The following is a 19368-nucleotide window of genomic DNA, read 5'->3' on the forward strand; positions in this document are numbered from 1 at the left end:
CACACCATTTAAAAAACAGGATCCAATCATGCTAATTCAGTCTGGCAACTTAAGCCTGGGAAAACGTGATGGATTCTTCTAGTTATGCCAGTGGAGTTATTAAAGCTTAATAAAATTCATCAAGTAGGATAATGACAAGGTATGAAACGAAATATGGGACTGCCATGTAAAAAATTAACTGAGCTCAAATATCTAAGACTGCAGAATATTGTTAAAGGTTCCAGAATACCAAAAGTAGTCAGTAATTACTAGCAACTGACAAGATAGCATCTGAGGTTAAATCTGGCTCAACCCAGAGAAACAGCATTTTTGAATCTCATTATTTTAGAATGCGAACACAGAGCTGGGAACTTTCACCTGCTTCTCCTAAAAGGATAGATGAGACAAAAATAGTAAAAATTAAAAGCAGCAACCTGTACAGACCTGAATTTATCAGATCACTATCTCTTCTAGTCTGCATGTAGAGCACAATTCCTCCTTCATCCCTACCACACTATGTCAGAGCACCCCAGTAAGCTTAATTAGACCAAATATATGCAGGTGAGAACAGGTACAACCTGGAACCTTCTTTTGGGCACAGTGAGGTCAAAGAGGTAAAACACTGACAAAGGTTCACATGGAAATAAGTGAAGTACATTCAGCCTTGCTTGGTAGAGCAGCTTTCAATCAGAACACAGGAGGAGAATTAATTAAAAAAAAACAACAACAAGCAAAGCTTTTACTAAGTGCTCACCACAACAGATTGTATTAAAACTACAGCTGACCTCAAAATCCTTTCATTTCAGGAATACTATACTGGTCTCTCAACTGAACAGTGAATTTTGCTTAAACAGTGGGATGAAGAGGGACCTGAAGCATAAAAATAGTGAATTGGGCCAAAGACTATGTTTAATTTAATTATCTCCAGAAATGATAACTGAGGGAAATTCCTGAATTGTTCCAAAAATGCAGTTTTCTTTTCCAAGATCACAAAGATAGCCCAGCCACGACTTCTCAGATAAGATCTGACAGCACAGAGTAACCATATCTGTAGTTCACATTTAATGAAAGCAGCCAGAAGAGAAGAACAGAACTGGTCAAGTAATGCAAGCACTGAGCAGCAATATAAATCTATGTTCAGAAATACATCCAGTTACAGACATGGTAGAGGAGAATGGATAGTAAGCACTGAAAGAAAAGTGCAAAGAAAAGATTGAACCAAGTAACAAAGCACAGCTGGAAAACATTCTACTTCCAAGAAAGAGAAAGAAGGCCATGGAAGGACTTAGACCTCAAAATAAAGCAACACGGCCTCACAACTATGCAGAAACAGTCAGAAAAAGCTTCAACATTTTTGGAACAACTCTTTGTACTGAAGTTTTTGAGTTTGTAGTTTCAAAAATAATATACATATGGAAAAGAAGTGTCTGTTCAAACGAGAAGACGGAACCAGGCTGCGACACAGGAATTAACTACTGCTATGAGAGCAATGCTCACTATTTTGAAACACTTGCCTGATTTTGCTTCAGGACAGACACTTGTTTCTGGAGACAGATGTTTTCTTCTTCAAGCTCAGTGTAGTCTTGCAACAAACGGGCTTCTCGGAATTTATATTCCTTAATATCATCTCGCAGGCGGGCCCTTTGGATCTCCACATTCTGATTGGCCTGGAAAAGCAAACCCCAAAGTAAGGGTGATTTGGTCTGCCACAAAAACATTTCAAATGGTCATTTTTCCTTTTGTGCATTAATCAGTTAGATTCTGTTCAAACAGAAACTCTTCCCCCAGTCCATAAAATTACAGAAAACCCAGTTACAGTAGCTAGATTTTGTTTTCTTACCTCTCTTACAGATTCTCACTCCACCTTCAACTCAAAAGTTAACAAGCAAGCAGGTAAATCAGCATTCACACCTATGTTGTCTCACTGACTGTAAGCAGCAGAGGACATTTTGCCAGACTGGAAGTCAACACCTGCCTCCATCAACACTTAAATGAGAAGGGGTTTTCACAAGAGAAGCAGATGCAGATAACTCCAGACAATTCAATTATTTAGGTTACAGTCCACATAAATTCAAATTCCTTCAGTGTTCTCTATATTGTTAGAAATAAGAAAGTCAGCAATAGTACCTACACAAATGGATAAATTAAGGTCCAAGTCCCCTTGTGAGTGTGCTGCAGGAACACAGAAATAAAGCACAGGTATCTACTGGCACTGACAGACAACTATAAGGTAAACGAAACGTTTGTGGTGGGAGCACATGCCAAGACCTGTATCTGGCATGTTCTGAACACAACCTCAGAACTACCTGCAACTGGAAGACAAATTAATTTACTCTCATGTCAGATAAACATTAGGCTATATAAACTTGCCTGCTTATTTTTAGCAACAAAGAAAAGAGCACTAATTCCCAGCACACTGAGAAGCAGAAATAAACATGAATCACTGAAAGGAGACGCTACAGTACAATAATGCAAGTGAGACACTGCCAAGCGTGCATCACATTTCTCTACTGATTCTCAACCACAGCAGTGCATAATCCAGACAGTTCCTCCAATACAGATGTTTTTTGCTTTGTGGTTAGAGAATGTTACTGCAAAGTCTAGGCCAAGACTCACCCTGTGATTCCACCTGGAAGCTTCCTGGCAGATTCCCTCAGCTTCTAGCAAAAAAAAAAAAAAAAAAAGCTGGAGTCTAATGAAACCTGAACTGCACAGTCTATGTTCGGAACCAAAGCTGCAGAATTATTTACCCAATTAAATGTTCCTGAAGTTTCCAAGTTTCTGTGAGCAGGTATTGGCTCTACATTGACCCAAACTCAGAGCTACAGCAAACCACACCGTGGCAGCTAAAGGCTACGGGCTGACATGAATTCATGTCCTAAATTCCTCTTTGAGAGCTGAGACCTCTCACCTTTGGCAGAAAGAGCCCCCAGCCTGATAATCCCAACTGTTGAACTGTTAAGACTGCAGAAGACCTTCGCATCAGTCCAAGTTTCACACAAACTAGGAGCTCTTCTCTGTAATTCTCCCCATTCCTGAGCAAGGGAAACGCAGTGGCAGACCTCCCACAGAGCTTCTCTCCCCAACCACCATTCAGGTTGCTTAGCTTCTGTTTGTCCGTGGATGACCTGATCTTTGCAGAGGTCAATGCCTGGAGAAATTATTGGAGTCATTCTTGTTTGGATAAAGAAGGGTTTTTGTCCAATCCTGTCCGTTTAATTCAGAGCAGCATTAAGAGCTCATTATTTAATGTGAAAGTATTGTGCTTTGTCTAGCACATTAAAAAAAAGAAAAAAATCACTCTGTTTCAGTACATACAGGAAGGGCAGATTTAAAAATAACTCCCTCGTTTCCTGAGCACAGAAGGAAGATATAACCAAGATTAATTGTCTGTTTAGCTCACTGTACCTTCCCTCTGCTCTTAGCATTTTCTTGTCAGATAAATGTGCACGCTTGCAAGCTGCAAGGTTAAATCAGTGCAATGCTATTTCACATTACAGTGAAGACTTCTTTTTAAACAGCCAAACAGTATTCACGTATTTAAAGACAGACACGTGTACATTGCACATCTTCTCACAAGTGTTGTTTTACATTCTTCAAGTACACAGAAAAGGTGAGATGACCTAGAGATAAGTTTAAACCAGAACCTTTCTGTGATTACAGCATTTCTTGCTGCTGCAGTGCCTTGGTGAATCCCTCCTTCCTCCTGTGCCCCAAACAATTCAAGTTAGGAGAAAAGAGGGAGCTGGAACACAAGGGCATGCCTGGCTAGGCTCCTGGATATACAAAAAGTCATATCTCCACCCTAAGCAATGAATACAGCATTTACAAAGCACCACTATCACTATGTGGATGCTGATGGCCATAAAGCTCTGCTGAGTGCCTGCCCACCTGGCAAAGCCCCTTAGCTAGTTAATCCAGAGAATATTCTCCATACATAAAAGTCTCCCCCCTAGATCCTGAAGTGATGACACCCAAGGCTATACACCACCCTGATCCTGCTGCTAGAAAGCCTGTCTTTGGCATTTTCTTCTTCTCAGCTTTGACTCAGACAAGGCCTCTCAGTGGGGCCCTCAAATCAGCTCAATGGGGCTGCTTAAATCTGGCAAGGGCAAACTACAGCCAGAACCAGCTAGAGGCAGAGAAATGCCAAGGCTGTCTCACCTGACTACACGTTCTTTGCTTCCAGCCATACGTGCAACTCTGTTACCTTATCCTGCATGGATTCTGTACACAGAACTGGTGTCTCCTCTTCAAATGTTGCCAGGAAAGCTAAGATGCTCTCAGAGCATTTTAGATCTATACGCTTTAAAGAACCTATAGAAAATGTTTTTGCTGTCTTGTTTATAGAAGCACACTGGAAAAAAAACAGATATTAGACTAAACTTGTAGTTGAGACTCCTCTGCTCTTTTGCTTCAATTCATAAGGTGACATGGAATATCTGCTAAAAAGCTGCTAAACCTCATAGGCCTTGGTGCAATTACTGACAGAGGCTGATGCAAACGGAAAGGAAAGAGAAAGGCAGAGCACTGCGGTCACTCAGAAACAGAACAGCATTTCAAGGGTTTTCAAAAGTGAAGCCAAGCTTTAATCCCTTTTCATAAAGAAAAAATTACCAAGCCAAGAAAAGCCTCAAGAAAGATGACTCATATCCCACTCAAAGCCTCACTTCCCAGGTGCCTCTCAGGAGTATCATTTCACTTTGGAACTAGGAATAAAAAAATCCTACAGTGGTAGCTGCGGACTAAAGTACCCAAGAAGCTCAAAGCCCATCAGGACACCACTTGCCTCCTGTGATCTCACAGGAATTTGAACTATGAACAGAGGCTGCTGAGGCAGCTCTGCCCTGCCACATATCTCAGAAGCACAACACAAGCCTCCTAAATACAGACTGAGAACACATGTGTTGGCTCTTTCTGGGTTGTTCTGCAACTCATGGTAAGAGAGCTCACAGCAGATGGATAAATAGATCTCTTTTGAGGTTTATCCACACTTGGTCCAGTTGTACCAGCCTTATGTATTAGGAGTTACTTTGGTGAGTGAACCTGACCTGATTCACCCTTCCAAGCAGAAGTTGCTGGTTTCTGTTTTATTTGGGCTAGGAGAGAGGCTCTGAAGAGCTGATTCACATGAGACATGCTGAGTCTTTCCAAGCACAAACAGACTGAACTCTATGAAAAATATCCTGCAAGGAACAAAAATCACGAGTGTTAAGAAAGAACAGATGGAATAGGTGTAACTCACAACACATCTACCCTCCCATGGAAAGCAGACAAATAAAGGACAGTAGCTGAGAAAGCACGCCACTCTCTGAAATATTAATGGAAGACAGCTATACTGAAACCGCAGTAGCAAAAATGCACAAGTACCAAACTTGTCCTCTTATAACATCCCCACGATGAAGCATCTTAGCATGGGCATGCCTGAGACTTTCTTTAGCCGTGATTAGTAGGGTGGTGCCCCAGCACTAATGCACTTAGCTCAAGATTTATTCATTTTTTTGCAAACCATTACACAAAGCTTTGTAAAGTTGTGACACTAAGGATGGGTTTGTTGCAACATTGAGGAAATGCCCTGCCACAGAACTTCTTCTCTGCACAATACTAGAGAAACCTGAGTTTAGTCTGCTACCACAGTGTATCCTGGGGCAGTTTGACTCTCTCAGAGCTTCTCCGTCAGCACCCAGCCTTGCTGCAGCACGCATGTCCTGTTACTTAGCATGCAGTTTGCTACCAACCTGCTCAAAGCACTGCACACGATCCAAGCCCTGCCCAGCTGGGTAACAGGAGGGTTAATGTCTGTGGTTGGTGGCCCAGGGCATCTCAGCTCTGGGCCCCAGCTCAGCATGGGAACTTGGCTGGAAAACACTGGCCCAAAGTTAATGATAGCATTATGAATGGCGCTGTGTAACATTATTATTACAGTCTCCCCCTTCCTGCGCTGGACTGCTTGGTAAGAGCAGTTAAACTCCAGCTGCTTTTCAAATCTCAAATCTAAATGCTTGGCAGCTTTCCATGTCCTTCACTGCGACAAAGAATGTGCTTAACTCTTTGGAGGCCAGCTAGCAGTTTGGGGAGCTGTCACCTCCATGCTGCAGAAGGGCCAGTGAGGCTTAGCCTCACTGAGGAAGAGCTGGAGAGCACAAACACCAGAGCAGGCCCACAGCTCGACACAGGAGTCCTGGCGGTGTGAGGAGGCAGTGCAGAAGCCTGAACACTAATGTGGGCCCATGGCTCCTCACTGGGCCCTGAGGTATCTCTTATTCCTCACCCAGTTCAAATACAGCTAAGCATTTTCATAATCCACTTCTAGTTCAATGATAACTTCTAATGCTTGTCTCCTCGACCAAGTTATTTCTGCTTTCAGATTTCAGCCTTCTGTCAACCACGATGATCAGTGGCCAAAACACTCCGGCTTCCATGGCACTGGTGGGCTGCTCCATGCTCTGTGCCGCTCACACCTACAGCACACCAGCAGCAAGCTGGCCTCATCAGAAACATCCACAAACCACATACTTTCAGTAATCCAAAGCACGAGCTTCTCCTGTTAATTAAAGCCTTCCCTCCTCTGTTACAAGGTCTGTAGGAGGCTTGTTTCTGTTCTTACTCATGACTCTTACTCCAATATTAAAGGCCGGCTTTAGAGTTTCCATTAGCTGTTCCCAGCAGTGACACTCTATCGGGCAGATTCATACCAGCACACTGCAGCATCATGCCAGAAGTCTATGCGACTTCAGCAATGGATTCCACAGATCTGTCAGACTTGAAACAATTCACAATTAAAATAACATTAACAAAACATTGATGTTAATTCAGCTAGTTCAGCTAATCAAAAGACTAGAGGATCCCTGCCGTCTTAATTTGGCCACAGTTAATTTATATGTAAAGTATGAGATAAAAGCTTAGGCTAAATTTATACTCCTGATATTAGTGGCCTACTTTCACGGTGCCACACCTCCTGGATGTGGAAAGTGCTTACTTCACACTGCCTAATCCCTGAGATACAATCACTTCAAAATCACTGTAGCTCAGAGCTCCATCACTGCTCCAAACAGCTTTAATGAAGTAAATCCCAAAGGAGTTATTAATCTAAATTAATGATACCACTTTATAAGCAGCAAAGGTAATATGAAAGATTTTGCTCACGTGTGGGTTATGGAAGTGGTACTCCTTTATATAAAGCACAACAAAATAAAGGAAAATGTGGTAATATTATAGAATACCTACAGAGGCCTTAAGGGTAAAGTATATGAGCTACCTCTTGCTCTTGGAAGCAGCAGCCTTGCCCCTGCTCTATGGAGCATCAGAAGCACTCAAGCATTCAGCAGCAAGGAGCTGTGCCACCGATGGATACAGTAAGGTTTATACTGCAATTCTGGAGAAAAGCATTTTCTTAACCCTTCTTAACCTCCTGTGCAGCACGTGCTAACAGCACAGTCCCACTGGGCTTTGGCCATGGTCGTCATCTGGCCTCAGGATCCTTCAGCATTCCAGATCAAAGTATTCAGGCACAAGGACTACACAAATGTCTCTAGTGCATTTATTTTTATTTTTATTTTATTTTTTTAAACCACGGGCAGAACTTCTGGCAAGAGAAGGACCAAATGAACGCAGAAGATAAGCAAGGATGACACTGAGGGATCAGCATACGCATAACCTTCACTGCTGCAGCGTTGCAGCCTGCATTTTTGATTTCCAAGTGATAAACTATGAGTTAACAGCAGCAGGACACAGGCAGCTCAGATATTCTTTCGGCAGTCTTGTTTACCACTTAGCAGGGCAGACTTTAATAACATTCAGATGACTTAATACAATTACTTCACATGTCTAATTTATGAAGTCTCCTTCCCTTTTCTCAGTTGAGCTTCAAACCGTGCATCACAGCTAGCTCATATTTTACAGAAATAAACAGATGTGGGGACACAGCAATTAGATCTTCAAACAATGACTAAATGCTGTTTCCAGAGATTTCTTTCATCCCTCTCAGTTGTTATCTTACAGATACAGAAGGCGTCAAAAAGCCCAAAGCACCACCAGGTCAGTCATTCTGAATGTATTTAAGCCACAGCAGCCTCTTCCTGGCAGGACACATTTCAGATGGAGCAGCAGAACACAGTATGCTGAAGTGTTATCCCTAGAATTGGCAAGATACCGTTTGGCCTATGACCAACTCACAAACTGCGCTCTGTGCCTGTTATATGGTCACTGACCCATAATCAGCCTTTGGCCACATAAGAGTGATACTTATCACTTCTATAGATCTTCCTATAAAAAGGATTATTTTCCTAACATGCAGTTTGATAAATCAAACTAGAACTAAACTGCATAAAAACCTACGGGTGTGCGAACCGTAAGAGTCCCTTTGCCACAAAGAAAGCTCTGTTCTTTGACCCTATGCTAGTTTCTCTTCCCACAAGAGCTTTTGTCCAAGAAGTAGAGGAACTCAAATGGCTGGGATCAAATAGCCCTGTTAGAATAACCACCAGAAACATACTGTAGTAAGACACAAAAAGTGCAAGTTTCCATTCTTCCTTACTAGATTCTCTACTTAAAGGCAAAATACCATGACAGCAGACCATTCTTAGAAGCAGATGTCTGTGCCTGTGCTGACACTGCCAATTTTATTGCTAGTAACTCATAAACTGACCCAATAAATACTGCTCCTGGAGCTACTGTCTGTTTGCACATTGGCCACATAACTGCAACGGTACGATCTTCCTTAGCTATTCTCAAAAACTAGATCCAAACCACTAATTTAACACGTTGAAATTGGTCATTAGTTTTTCAGTTCCTACAGCTGGGATAACAGAAAACCAAGGATACCTCTCCTGCTTCCAGACCTAAGCTACCCCACACAGAAAAGCAGCTTGGATTTCAGTGCTTGAGACTTCTCAGTAGCTGGTAGTTCAGATCAGTATTTTTTCTTCACACTTAGCTACATCAGAAACAGCTCAGATCAGTATGAATCTGACACACAGAGGGCAGGCAGCTTTGGGTCAAGGCCAATGCTAACTGCCCGGCGTTTGTCTCGCTTGCTCTTTCAGAACAGCAGAAGACAGCTCCCTGCAGGCACAAATGCTAACAAGGAGTAGGGGTTAATGAGGCAGCTACACTTACTAACGAAATAGAAGAGAAAATCAGTTGCTGCTGTTTAAAAATCTGTCCCCCCTTTGCCAATGACCTGCTGGGCACGGGTGGGGAGCTGGGAGGTACGTGTGATGCATCACCATCCTGAACTTATCTCACCTAAAAAAAAGCCAAAACGTCATACCAGTAAAGTACATCCAAACTAAACTTGAAAACCAAAACACAGGGTAAAAAAAGGAACAGATACATTTGTCGGGGCAGCAGGAGTACAGCAATGCTATTTATAGTACTGCAGGCACATTCCCTGGTCAGTGCTTTGTGCTTCTGCCTGAATCACGTTCTCTCACAAGCCATGCTCTTAAACCAACTGTGTGTGACCTGAAAATAAATCCCGAGTCGATTCATCAACTGCAAAACTACCGGATTAAACCAAGGATGTTTCTTTCCCCAAGCACACTATAGCACAGCTTTGAGGTACAGAGCAATAAGAGCTCTTATTATCAAAAAAAGCCAATCTGACCCAAACAAATCTTGCTTGGAAATACTGCCAAAAGCCACCTACTTTAATGGAAGCAGTGCCAAGCACAGGGAGGACAAAGCAACCTCCCTGCTTCTGCATCCTAAAATTATGCTACCATCAAACCCCAGTGGAAATTTTCACTCTCCATGGAAAAAAGAACAAGCTTCTTTAATTAACGTTTTGTAAAGCAACTTCAAGCCATTGTTCCACTGATTAGAGCACTTCCAGCTACTCCCTTGATTGTGCTTATTGATTTTTGATCTGTTAGGAGATTACAGCTGTGTATACCAGACTTTTTCCCTCCACTGCTGCTGGCCTGAAGCCCCGGGCAAACCCAAGGTCATAAAGAAGGTCACAAGGAGCCACAACAACAGAGAAGAGCTCAGCCTGCTATTACTGCAGTGCTGATGGGCACAGAGCAATTTAATTACAATATAACAATGAGGAGATCCCTGGCAAGCCACTACCAGGTAAATTCCCAAACAATAGACTACGCTGGAATCTTAACTGCCAATTAAACTGAAAAGCATATCACACAGTTATGTAGTGTCAGAAGAACCTCTGTAATCATTTCTTTAAAACCTGAAATTGAAGATATACAGCGCTCAAATGGAGCCTTCCAACTCCTGATTTTCAGCATCATTTGTGAGTCTCTAGGCAGCAGCCATTACAGCAAGAGAAACGCTGCTGTTAACATCCTTCTGCTGAATATATCAGTGGGCAACAACAATAGCAGAATCACAAGCAGATGCCTCCTTGAATACGTGCGAAGCACATCAACTGGATTTCCACGATTCCTCTTCTACACAATGGATTTTTGTTCTGTTTCAAACTGATGTAAAATGGCACACGACTACTTTTTTGTAAAAAACAAAAACACTGAATCGTCATAATTATTTTTTAATAAAAGAGGAAGATGTCAGTATAACAATCAATATCAATGAAAATCAAAAGGTGGGAAGAGAACAGCTGCCACCTGAAGGCACATGCAGTGTGCTGGGCCAACACAGCAGCGTGCTGCTCTCATGCTGCTCGCACTGCACTGACCTTCCTGCACAGAACAAGACAGGCAATGGCTGTGCCCACTTGCCCAGACATCCCTGCCTGGGGCTCCAGCCACAGAAGAAAGAGGATGGATAAAAACACAAACCAAACAAATAAAAAAAATCACTGTGACTCTTTGAATCTTTCATACATTAAAGGATAAGAAATCCAGTCCTGCACACTACATTTCATGCATTCAAGTTGCTCCAAAGAAGCGTCACCATTTTGCTTTCAGAAATGGAGTTTCACCTGCTTACTAACAGCTACTTTTACACTTGGAGCATGTTCAGCTGATATCCAGCTACACGTCTCACTTCAGAGCAAACCCTTTAGCTTTGTTTTAGCATTATTTAAACATGCATCTGTATTCTCAGTTCTAAAAAACAGTAAAAAAAAAAAATCAAAGAATACACATATTACACATATACACATATCATATACTAGAGTATATATATTATATACTCTATACACATATTATTTAGAGCACTATATCTGGGCTCAGAAGGGACCTAAAACTCACAGGTGGGAAGTCAGCTCTGCAAGGGGGAGACAGTCCCACATGCATAGCAGGGCCAGAGAACTGCACTGTCTAGATTATCCCCCAGTTTGATACACATTTTCTTATTAATGACTAATCAGGAAAATACGGCGTATAATGCAAGAAAATGAAAGACAAGTAAATTTCTTCAATGTCAATTTCAGAAAGATACTTTGTTTTATATCCTTGAAGAAATAAAATCCTACATATGTTACTGAGAACTCATATTTCTTTAGAGATGCTATTTAGCGCACTGACATTACTTGTACATCAGCTATTTTTTGTAACTAATACAGACAAACACCCCAAAAATGTATTTCCTCCTTGAGTTTACATAATCACAACACCTTTTGCTTCCCTGGGAAAGAATTGCTCATTTATTTTTCATCTTCTGCATACTCGGGCATGGCTGCCTCATGATTTAACAACCAAATCAGTCAGCTATGAAATCTTCTTTGGTGCCACCAAAATACAGGAGGCATGAAAGATCCACAAGGCATAGCAATTAGCAATTGCTCAGAACCAATTACTCCTTCCAGTGACTCTTCCAGGCCACAGGAGCTGCTGAGCTAGCTAATAACAGCATTAAAACTCATCATCTGTAACCACCCTGCTGACCTGTCTCAACAGATCATTCACCAGCAAATGTCAAAACCCCTTGTGTCTGCTCCAGCAACCCCAGGTGTATCACACGTCACTCCACAGCCAACTCGCTTTTTTGAGTGTCCTGAGAAGACCCGAAGGAACGACAGTATCCCAAACGTACTTCCAGCTGATCCAAGGCAACATCTGCTTGCATACCACACCACCACTACTGATGGAAGCAACTCAAGTGGAGCTGCTGCCTGGTTCATTTAACCACCTTCCTGTGCCACCAAATGAGATTTTTTCTGCAAAGCTCCAACAACAGTGAAATTCTGTGTCCTATCAGGTAGCTACAAAGGAGCAGGTAACTTTTCCAACCCTCCCTTACTAGCAGGTATCTGTTACAACTAAAATTGAGATTCAGCACCATTCGTTTCCTGCCTGTTCAGCCCTCCCATAGCTTTTTTTAAAAACAAACAAGAACAACAAAACACCTCTTCCTGTAGTCAGAAGACATTATCAAGCATTTTCCACATTCCTCCTCTGGATTAAATCCAGAACAGATGCAACAGAAGTATTTTCTTATTCCTCTTAACATCTTGCAACTCAGGTCTCTTGATAGGCAGCATACAGCACTTCCAAAACACACATTATAAAGGAGAGATCCATCCATAAATAATCTCTGCAACAAGATGGAAAAGAGCCACAGTTTTTCTTTCCTGAGTAGTCAGAAGAACTGACAGAAGGAATTTCCACTCCACCTCTGTGGTACAAAACAGTAGGTCATATTCCACTTTCAGCCCAGCACTTTCTTGCTGTTGAACTACAAAAGCATTCTTCACAGCAGAAGATGCACAGCATTTCTTTGGACTAACGTCAACATGAAACTTAGCTAGAGCTGAGTATGGCTACAGGGACTTGGGAAAACCACAGTGTTCACCTTGCTCACCTAGCTTAGAAGAGTCGTGACGTTCACACCAATTTTTCCCCACAGAATATTTCCAGATTAGTTTGCTATTACATCTATAAATCACCACAAAAGGCTTGTGCATTTCTCCCCAGCAATACCACTGGAACACAACTATTTGGACTTCTGTCACTTTTTGATGCGCTATACTGAAGAAAAGCCACGTCCCTCAGGACTGCCATGCTGACTTGGCTTTTTGCAGACCAAGAGAACCCCGGCAACTCTGTTCACACACCTTGTCATTGCTTAAAGCAAGTAATCAGAAGAAAGCTCAAACCAAAATGCAAATAGACATCTTAAAAGGAAGAATTCCGCAAGACACATGGTCAGTTGGCCCAGGTGTTTCCATTTCCACACTGAAGTGAAATGAACATGCTTGTTCTTTGGTCCTTCTCTCCTCTTCAGCTCCACCACAACTTACTATCTACAGAACAAACAGCTAGGATTTAGAAAAGGGGAGGCAATATGAAAGAACATGTTGAGATGACTAAGCAATATGCAGTCACTGGTTGTCAAAATCACCTGCAGAGAAACCCATAACTCGTGAGGTTATTATTTATCATGTTAGGTTTTGATTATATATATATTTTTTTAATTTAAACTTTTTTTTAAAATTGAGTTCAGTTCCAAAGTTTAGAATCAATCACGAAGCTGATCATCAACACCAATTTATATTCAAATAAATACCAAATTTCACTAAACAAATCTTTTCCATTTCAGCAGAAGAAAGCTTAAAAACTGTGTAATGTGTGAGCACTCAAGGCTGAGCGGGTGAGGTGGAAGGACAAAGCACGAGGAACACCAAAACCCGCTCATCCAGGAGTTGTGTAAAGGAAAATGCAGCTCCAAGCAGATATGTCTGGATAGCTGAAATATGACAGTATCCAGAAGGAAAAATCACCTTAAATTGCAGTGACTCACCAGGCTGGATCAAAAACTGCCAATCAGCATGCTCAGAGCAGCACTCTGTATCCATTACGGACATAATGCCACCTCTGGGGTGAGGAGCTTTTAAGCTCTTAATGAAAGTTAGGAAATAAAGACATGAGTCGTGTGTGCCTGCAGCAACTGGTTGCTTTAACCAGAGCATGTGGATTGATTCCAGTTCTATTATCCCACAGCCAGGACCCACAAAATTCAAGTAGATCTAGACTGGCTTGTTTCAAGACCTGTGACGCTCCACCCCCAAATCCCCAACCCCCAGTCTACTTCTCCGTTGTATTCCAATTACAATTGAACCCCAAAAACCCCACAAAAGTAACCTATACTTTCCAGAAAGGCTCATAATAAGACTTCTCATTTCCTCATGAATTTCACTACCAAATATTATCCATGTAACTATCCTCTAAAGAAGTAAAATCACATTTAATTTTCAATTTCACCATGTGAAATACATCAAGATTAAGATGTTGGCTCTTAGATAACTTTCTCTTCTGGCAGAAAAACCTACAGCTGATTGTCCCAGGACCAGGAAAGACTAGCACAAAGTGCTTCAAAGGAAGGTGCAAACAAATCTGATGAGTAATAACTGTGGATTGTTTACCACATCCATTTGTGGTTTACAGTCTATGTAACTCTTACTCATTCTACATTTAAGCAATGATTTGAGCTCTTTAAACAATCTTCTCCTCTATCAGTACCAATGGTAGTCCAGTTGAGCTATAGATTTCATGAACAATTACATCGTTCAATGAACATCTCAGTTATTTCACATCAGAAACAGGCAATGTCAATCCTAAAGCAGTAAAAAGTGAATGGTATCTTGAGAAAATAAGTTAATCACCCTGTGAAAAAGTAAAAAACATCATTTTCATGAGGGAGAACACAATATAAAACTTCACTGTTACTCCGTTAATCCAGAAATCTGGATTTACCATATTGTTGGATTAACAGTTTTGGCTGAAATGGATGCCTTGCTGATTCTGTGGAATCTCAGGGGAGGCACTCCATTTTGTCCGTGTGGAGCAGGTATCAATCAACTCAACAATCTTCCTCATTTTGCTTACACAGCGTAAGAAAACACAACCACAACTGTGGTTCGCTTACCTCTTTCAGTTCCTGTGCAACAGAATTAAGGCGTTCATTTTCAGACTGGGTGTTGGCAAGGACATTTCTGAGCTGCTTCAACTCTGTCTGCAGCTCCATAACCTTCTTCATGTAGTACTCTTCCTTGGTAGCCGATTCCTGAATCAAGGTCTCCTCTCTGCTCTCTCCATCTGCTGCTACCTTCTTGTGATTGGTGTGGGCCTGCCCAAAAGCCTAGGACAGTAAGAAAAATCTTTTGTTAGTAAAACTAGAACTTTGCATAAATAGTTTCCTTTTTAAATAGCTAGAACTATTTACCCCATGTTTCTCTCATATGAGACAACGCAACTTTTTACCTACACTCTCCCAGAATTAGACACTTAAATGCTATGGAGTGGCTAACAGAGCTCTTGAAAGTAACATGCAGCACCCAAAGGATGCACAGGATTGTTACTTAAGCAGCACTTCACAAAAACTCCTGTAGGAGGGAACAACCATCTATAGATGGATTTAGAGGTTAAAGCAAGACTTTGGTTTTCAGCAAGACAGCGGTGAGATGACCAGAAACTTTTGCATGTGTATCTGTACAGTTGGGTCAGACTCACTTCTACAAAGACTAAACCACTGACAACAGCCTGTTCCTTCCCTCAGGCAGGGAGCACACCTACCCTTTCTTGATGCAGCTGCAGCAAATAAACCTACCACCATCCTCCATTGCTCACCACTGGAGATGACCATCCCTCCAACCTGCTAACACACTGATTTCAGTCAGAAGCCAGCCAGGCTAGCAGACTGCTGCGTAACCAGGTTAAGCTAACCTGGGTCAGCCTGGATGAAGTAGGTCAGCACATGCTCACCCTGCCAGCACTGCTCTCTGCGCTCAGAGCCTTTATCCCTAGCAGTGTGCCAGTGAAGGGGCTTAGAGGCGGGTCAGAGATCTAACCTCTTCAGAAAGGCATGCATCCTTTCAGATCTGACTTGTTTTGTGTGTCTGTTTGGTTTGTTTGTGTTGCTTGGTGTTTCTTGTTTTGTTTTGTTTTTAAACCTGCTTAATTCTTGGGATTCATTCTGTTTGAAACTCTAGAGTTCTCTACAAACTCTATTGGGGAAGGCAATACTCCAACAATAGCACTGAACACACAAGCAAACAGCTTGTACAGATGGACACCCATCCACTGGGCTGCAGCATTAAAGAACTGCAGTCAGTGGCTGTCACTAATAAATGTTATAAAGCAACAAGTTTAACAGTTGCAGCAGGTATATATATGTAACAGTTTGCACACAGACCAAAGTCAATGAGACTAATGAACAGTATCTTAACGCTGTAGCACACACGTGTACCACAAGCCAACCCAAGATGCCCTCAGAGCCTTCATGCATCACAGCATCCTTCAGGATGCTGCTGTTCACATGGGAGTTTTTCGTGGCCACCATGAACGGTGGGCATTAAGCCAGGTGTTACTTTTACAGTTAACCATATTTTGCTAGCTCTTCAGAAATATACACACCTAAAAAATCTGCTTTGAACAGAAGCAGATTTCAGCACTTCATTACTCTGTGCATTAGACCAGATGCATTAATGGTAATTACTGAATAGTCCAAAGCTGAAACAGATGATCAAGTATGCTGGCTTTGCCTTCAGTTAGAGATACCCATAGACTGCTCCTGTCAGACAGAATTTTATCTCAGGTAAGCAAATCAGAGAAACAGGAGACAAATATCCACTGAAGAAACTGTATAGTCAGATTCACCGAGATGACCCAAGGGAAATTAAAAAGCGTCACATTTCAGACAGAAAGTAAAGCACCATCTGTGCAAGTCCTTGTCAAATGAGTTTCAGCAAAGCAGCTTAAAAGCCTAATACCTAAGATCTCCATAAATGTTAAAGGGATAGCAGAAACATACAAGCTCCTATTCAAACACGCTATCTTTTTTCCATAAAGAATTAATGTTCATTTTCTATAGACATACGCTTATTTCAAATCCATGAAACAGAGAAAGGCACTCTGGGCATCCATTTGCCTGATGAAGTGGCATCATTTTCTTGTGGGTAGAGTGCCACAGAGCACAGCGCAGTTCAGGGTACTCAAAGGCACATCTGACCAGCCAGACGGCACAGACTCTGAACATGATTCCTTCAAGTAACTTTGCAATTCCTCTAGAGGAGACAAATTCCTGAGAATAATGACTAATTTACTCTCACAACTTCTGATGCAGATGCTAAGCCTTGGGTCTCTCTAACAGCTGAGGAGAATTTCGTCATTATGCAGAAGCCACTGCTGCCAGTGATTATTTGAACACAGAAACTGGCATAGCAGATGAGATTTTTATTTAATCCAATATCCTGTCTCCTATAAAGGCTCGTGCCAGACGCTTCAGAGAAAGGTGCAAGAAACCCTGTAATCTCACAGAGTTGGGGATTGCCTTAAGCCTTGAAGCAGAAGGTTTAATGGAAGTTTGGTATAACTATTAACATTTAGTTATGTTTGCAAAACACGTTTTTATTGTTGGTTCCTAACATCCTACTGCAGTAAGCTCTGCATACTAAATCATATTCTAACAAGGCAGGTTTGTGGGTTTTTTTTTTTTTGTCATTGACAAGTTTGTCATGTTGCAGTAAAAGAGAACATCTTTTTGTATTAGAACTTGAGGGTATGTTGTTCTTCTACAATGCTGCCATCTGCTTTGCCCAACTGCAGAAATGTGCCCAGCCAGTGGCCGCTGTGGCAACGCTGTAACGTATGAGATAAAGATAAATACCAAATTCAGGCAAAAGGCTCAAGGATCACCCTTCAGTGCTCACTGCGGGCCGCCGTTATTCCTGCACAAGGCAGTTATTTGCTGTCATGCAGGAAGCCTGTACTATCATGTTGCACAGGTTAGCAGGCACCTTTGTTACAGCTGTGGCCAGCAGAGCAGGCAGCCTGGAATAACTCCATCTAAGTAGATTTATAAAGGAGCAATTCAAAACCATCACCCTCTTAACCATGCTTCATCATCTCTGAATGTACTTTGAAACAACCCAACGCATTCACGTTACCAGCCATTTTCATAATTGTAACAGCCTGTGCAGAACAGGAAATTTAACCTTAACAAAATTGTCCAAAATTACAGGGCAATGCAATTACCTCCCATGGCTACAGTCCAGGTCTGTTTTAAATCAAGCTATTAAAAGTCAAACTGACTTAACTGATACGCACGAAGCCTATAAACCTTCACATACCCAGAGGTCCTGCATCTGCTCAACTCCTTTTGCTTTGTTTTAGGATGACAGAAAACAAAGAAATATAGTTCATGTCTCTTTACCAGACTTTTGTAAGCCCTCTGCTACCAGAGAGAAATACCACTCACTTCACAACCACACCTTATTTGTGTCATTGCTTTTTGGCAGTAGAGACATTTGTCAGCGACTATTTTGAAATATAGGAGGAGTAAGGTTTCATCGAAAACCTCAACTGAATATCTGAAGAACTCACTAAGAATTGCAGCCATTGCCATTCAGCTAGATTGATGTACTAGATTCAGAAAAACAAGATCAAATGTTCCATCACTTTTATTTTCTGTTACTCTCTTTAGTATATATTTTAACAAAAAGCATTACAAATGAGTTTTGTTGCTTTAAATACATTAAATATATGCAAAATTGCATTGCTAATAGTGTTGACTATGCAAAAAAAAATAGTGTTTTATAGCTGAAAATTTGTTCAATACAACAGTGTTATTGTGCTCTTTGTATCTGTGGTCATTTCTGTGAAAATAAACAGGAGGCATTACTTTTGGAGCTACCTACGTATATGTGGTCCAAGATAATCCCTCTCAAATCAGCATGGCCCAGGCAAGCCAAAAGGTTGGACACTCATGCCCTAGGGTTTGTATCACTACTCATCTCTGGATGAACACAAAACACAGCCCAGCTGAGGTGCTCTCATGCCTACAGGGCAGCAAGGAGAGCAGCTGAACCCTTAGAAATGCACCAAATTATTCTGATGGGCAGAATGGGACTAGATAGTAAGACAGCTCCTGATAACGCACTGCTGAAGCACTGCCCAGTTGTCCTTTGTGAAGCTGCCATGCCCCATCAGTCACACTCATGCGCATGGTCCTTCTGCCTGCTTTGCCAGGCACCCCAGGGAACACTGCCTGAAGGCTAATTAGGGCAGCACTGCAGCAACTGGGGGTTTTCCTGTAACGAGCTGATGAAGGTGTACCAAAATAACTACCATCGATTGAAATGCTATTAAATCAAATCTCGTGTTTGTCAGCATTACTTACATCAGTAGACTCAAGGCAATTAGAAGACATTCACTACGACATTCTTAAATAGCTTAGAAGACCTAATTGTTAAAAATTGAGAAGACTGCTGCAAATTTAACCTTCAGCTAACAATGCCTTTAAACTCAAGGATTCAAAACACTCCACACTACTTACAAACGGGAAAAAGAATTTGGATAGCAAACAGATGAGGCAGACTCACACCAAAAAACTCAGATGTTACATAAAGTGACCCAACCCAGATCAGATGAAGTGTTGGACGAAGTCCACTTAAATTGGGTTTAAAGAACCAATTCCATAAGACACACAGTAAGAGATGAAGTTTCATCCAAATTTAATCATTACACATGT

The 19368-nt window shown here is 41.7% G+C and overlaps 1 protein-coding gene across 3 annotated transcripts in view; it reads right to left on the reverse strand.

Annotated features, from left to right (window-relative positions):
- BICD2 (BICD cargo adaptor 2) overlaps window positions 1–19368 on the reverse strand; it is a 79218-nt gene that overhangs the window by 20144 nt on the left and 39706 nt on the right. For all 3 annotated transcript variants that reach the window (XM_052678871.1, XM_052678870.1, XM_052678869.1), the window contains exons 2-3: window positions 14767–14979; window positions 1494–1646 (exon numbers count right to left, since the gene is read on the reverse strand). In XM_052678871.1, coding sequence (XP_052534831.1) covers window positions 1494–1646; window positions 14767–14979 — 366 coding nt within the window. The remainder of the gene's footprint in view (window positions 1–1493; window positions 1647–14766; window positions 14980–19368) is intronic.

The sequence above is a fragment of the Tympanuchus pallidicinctus genome, unplaced genomic scaffold (genome assembly GCF_026119805.1).
Source record: "Tympanuchus pallidicinctus isolate F22 unplaced genomic scaffold, pur_lepc_1.0 scaffold17, whole genome shotgun sequence".
NCBI lineage: Eukaryota > Metazoa > Chordata > Aves > Galliformes > Phasianidae > Tympanuchus > Tympanuchus pallidicinctus.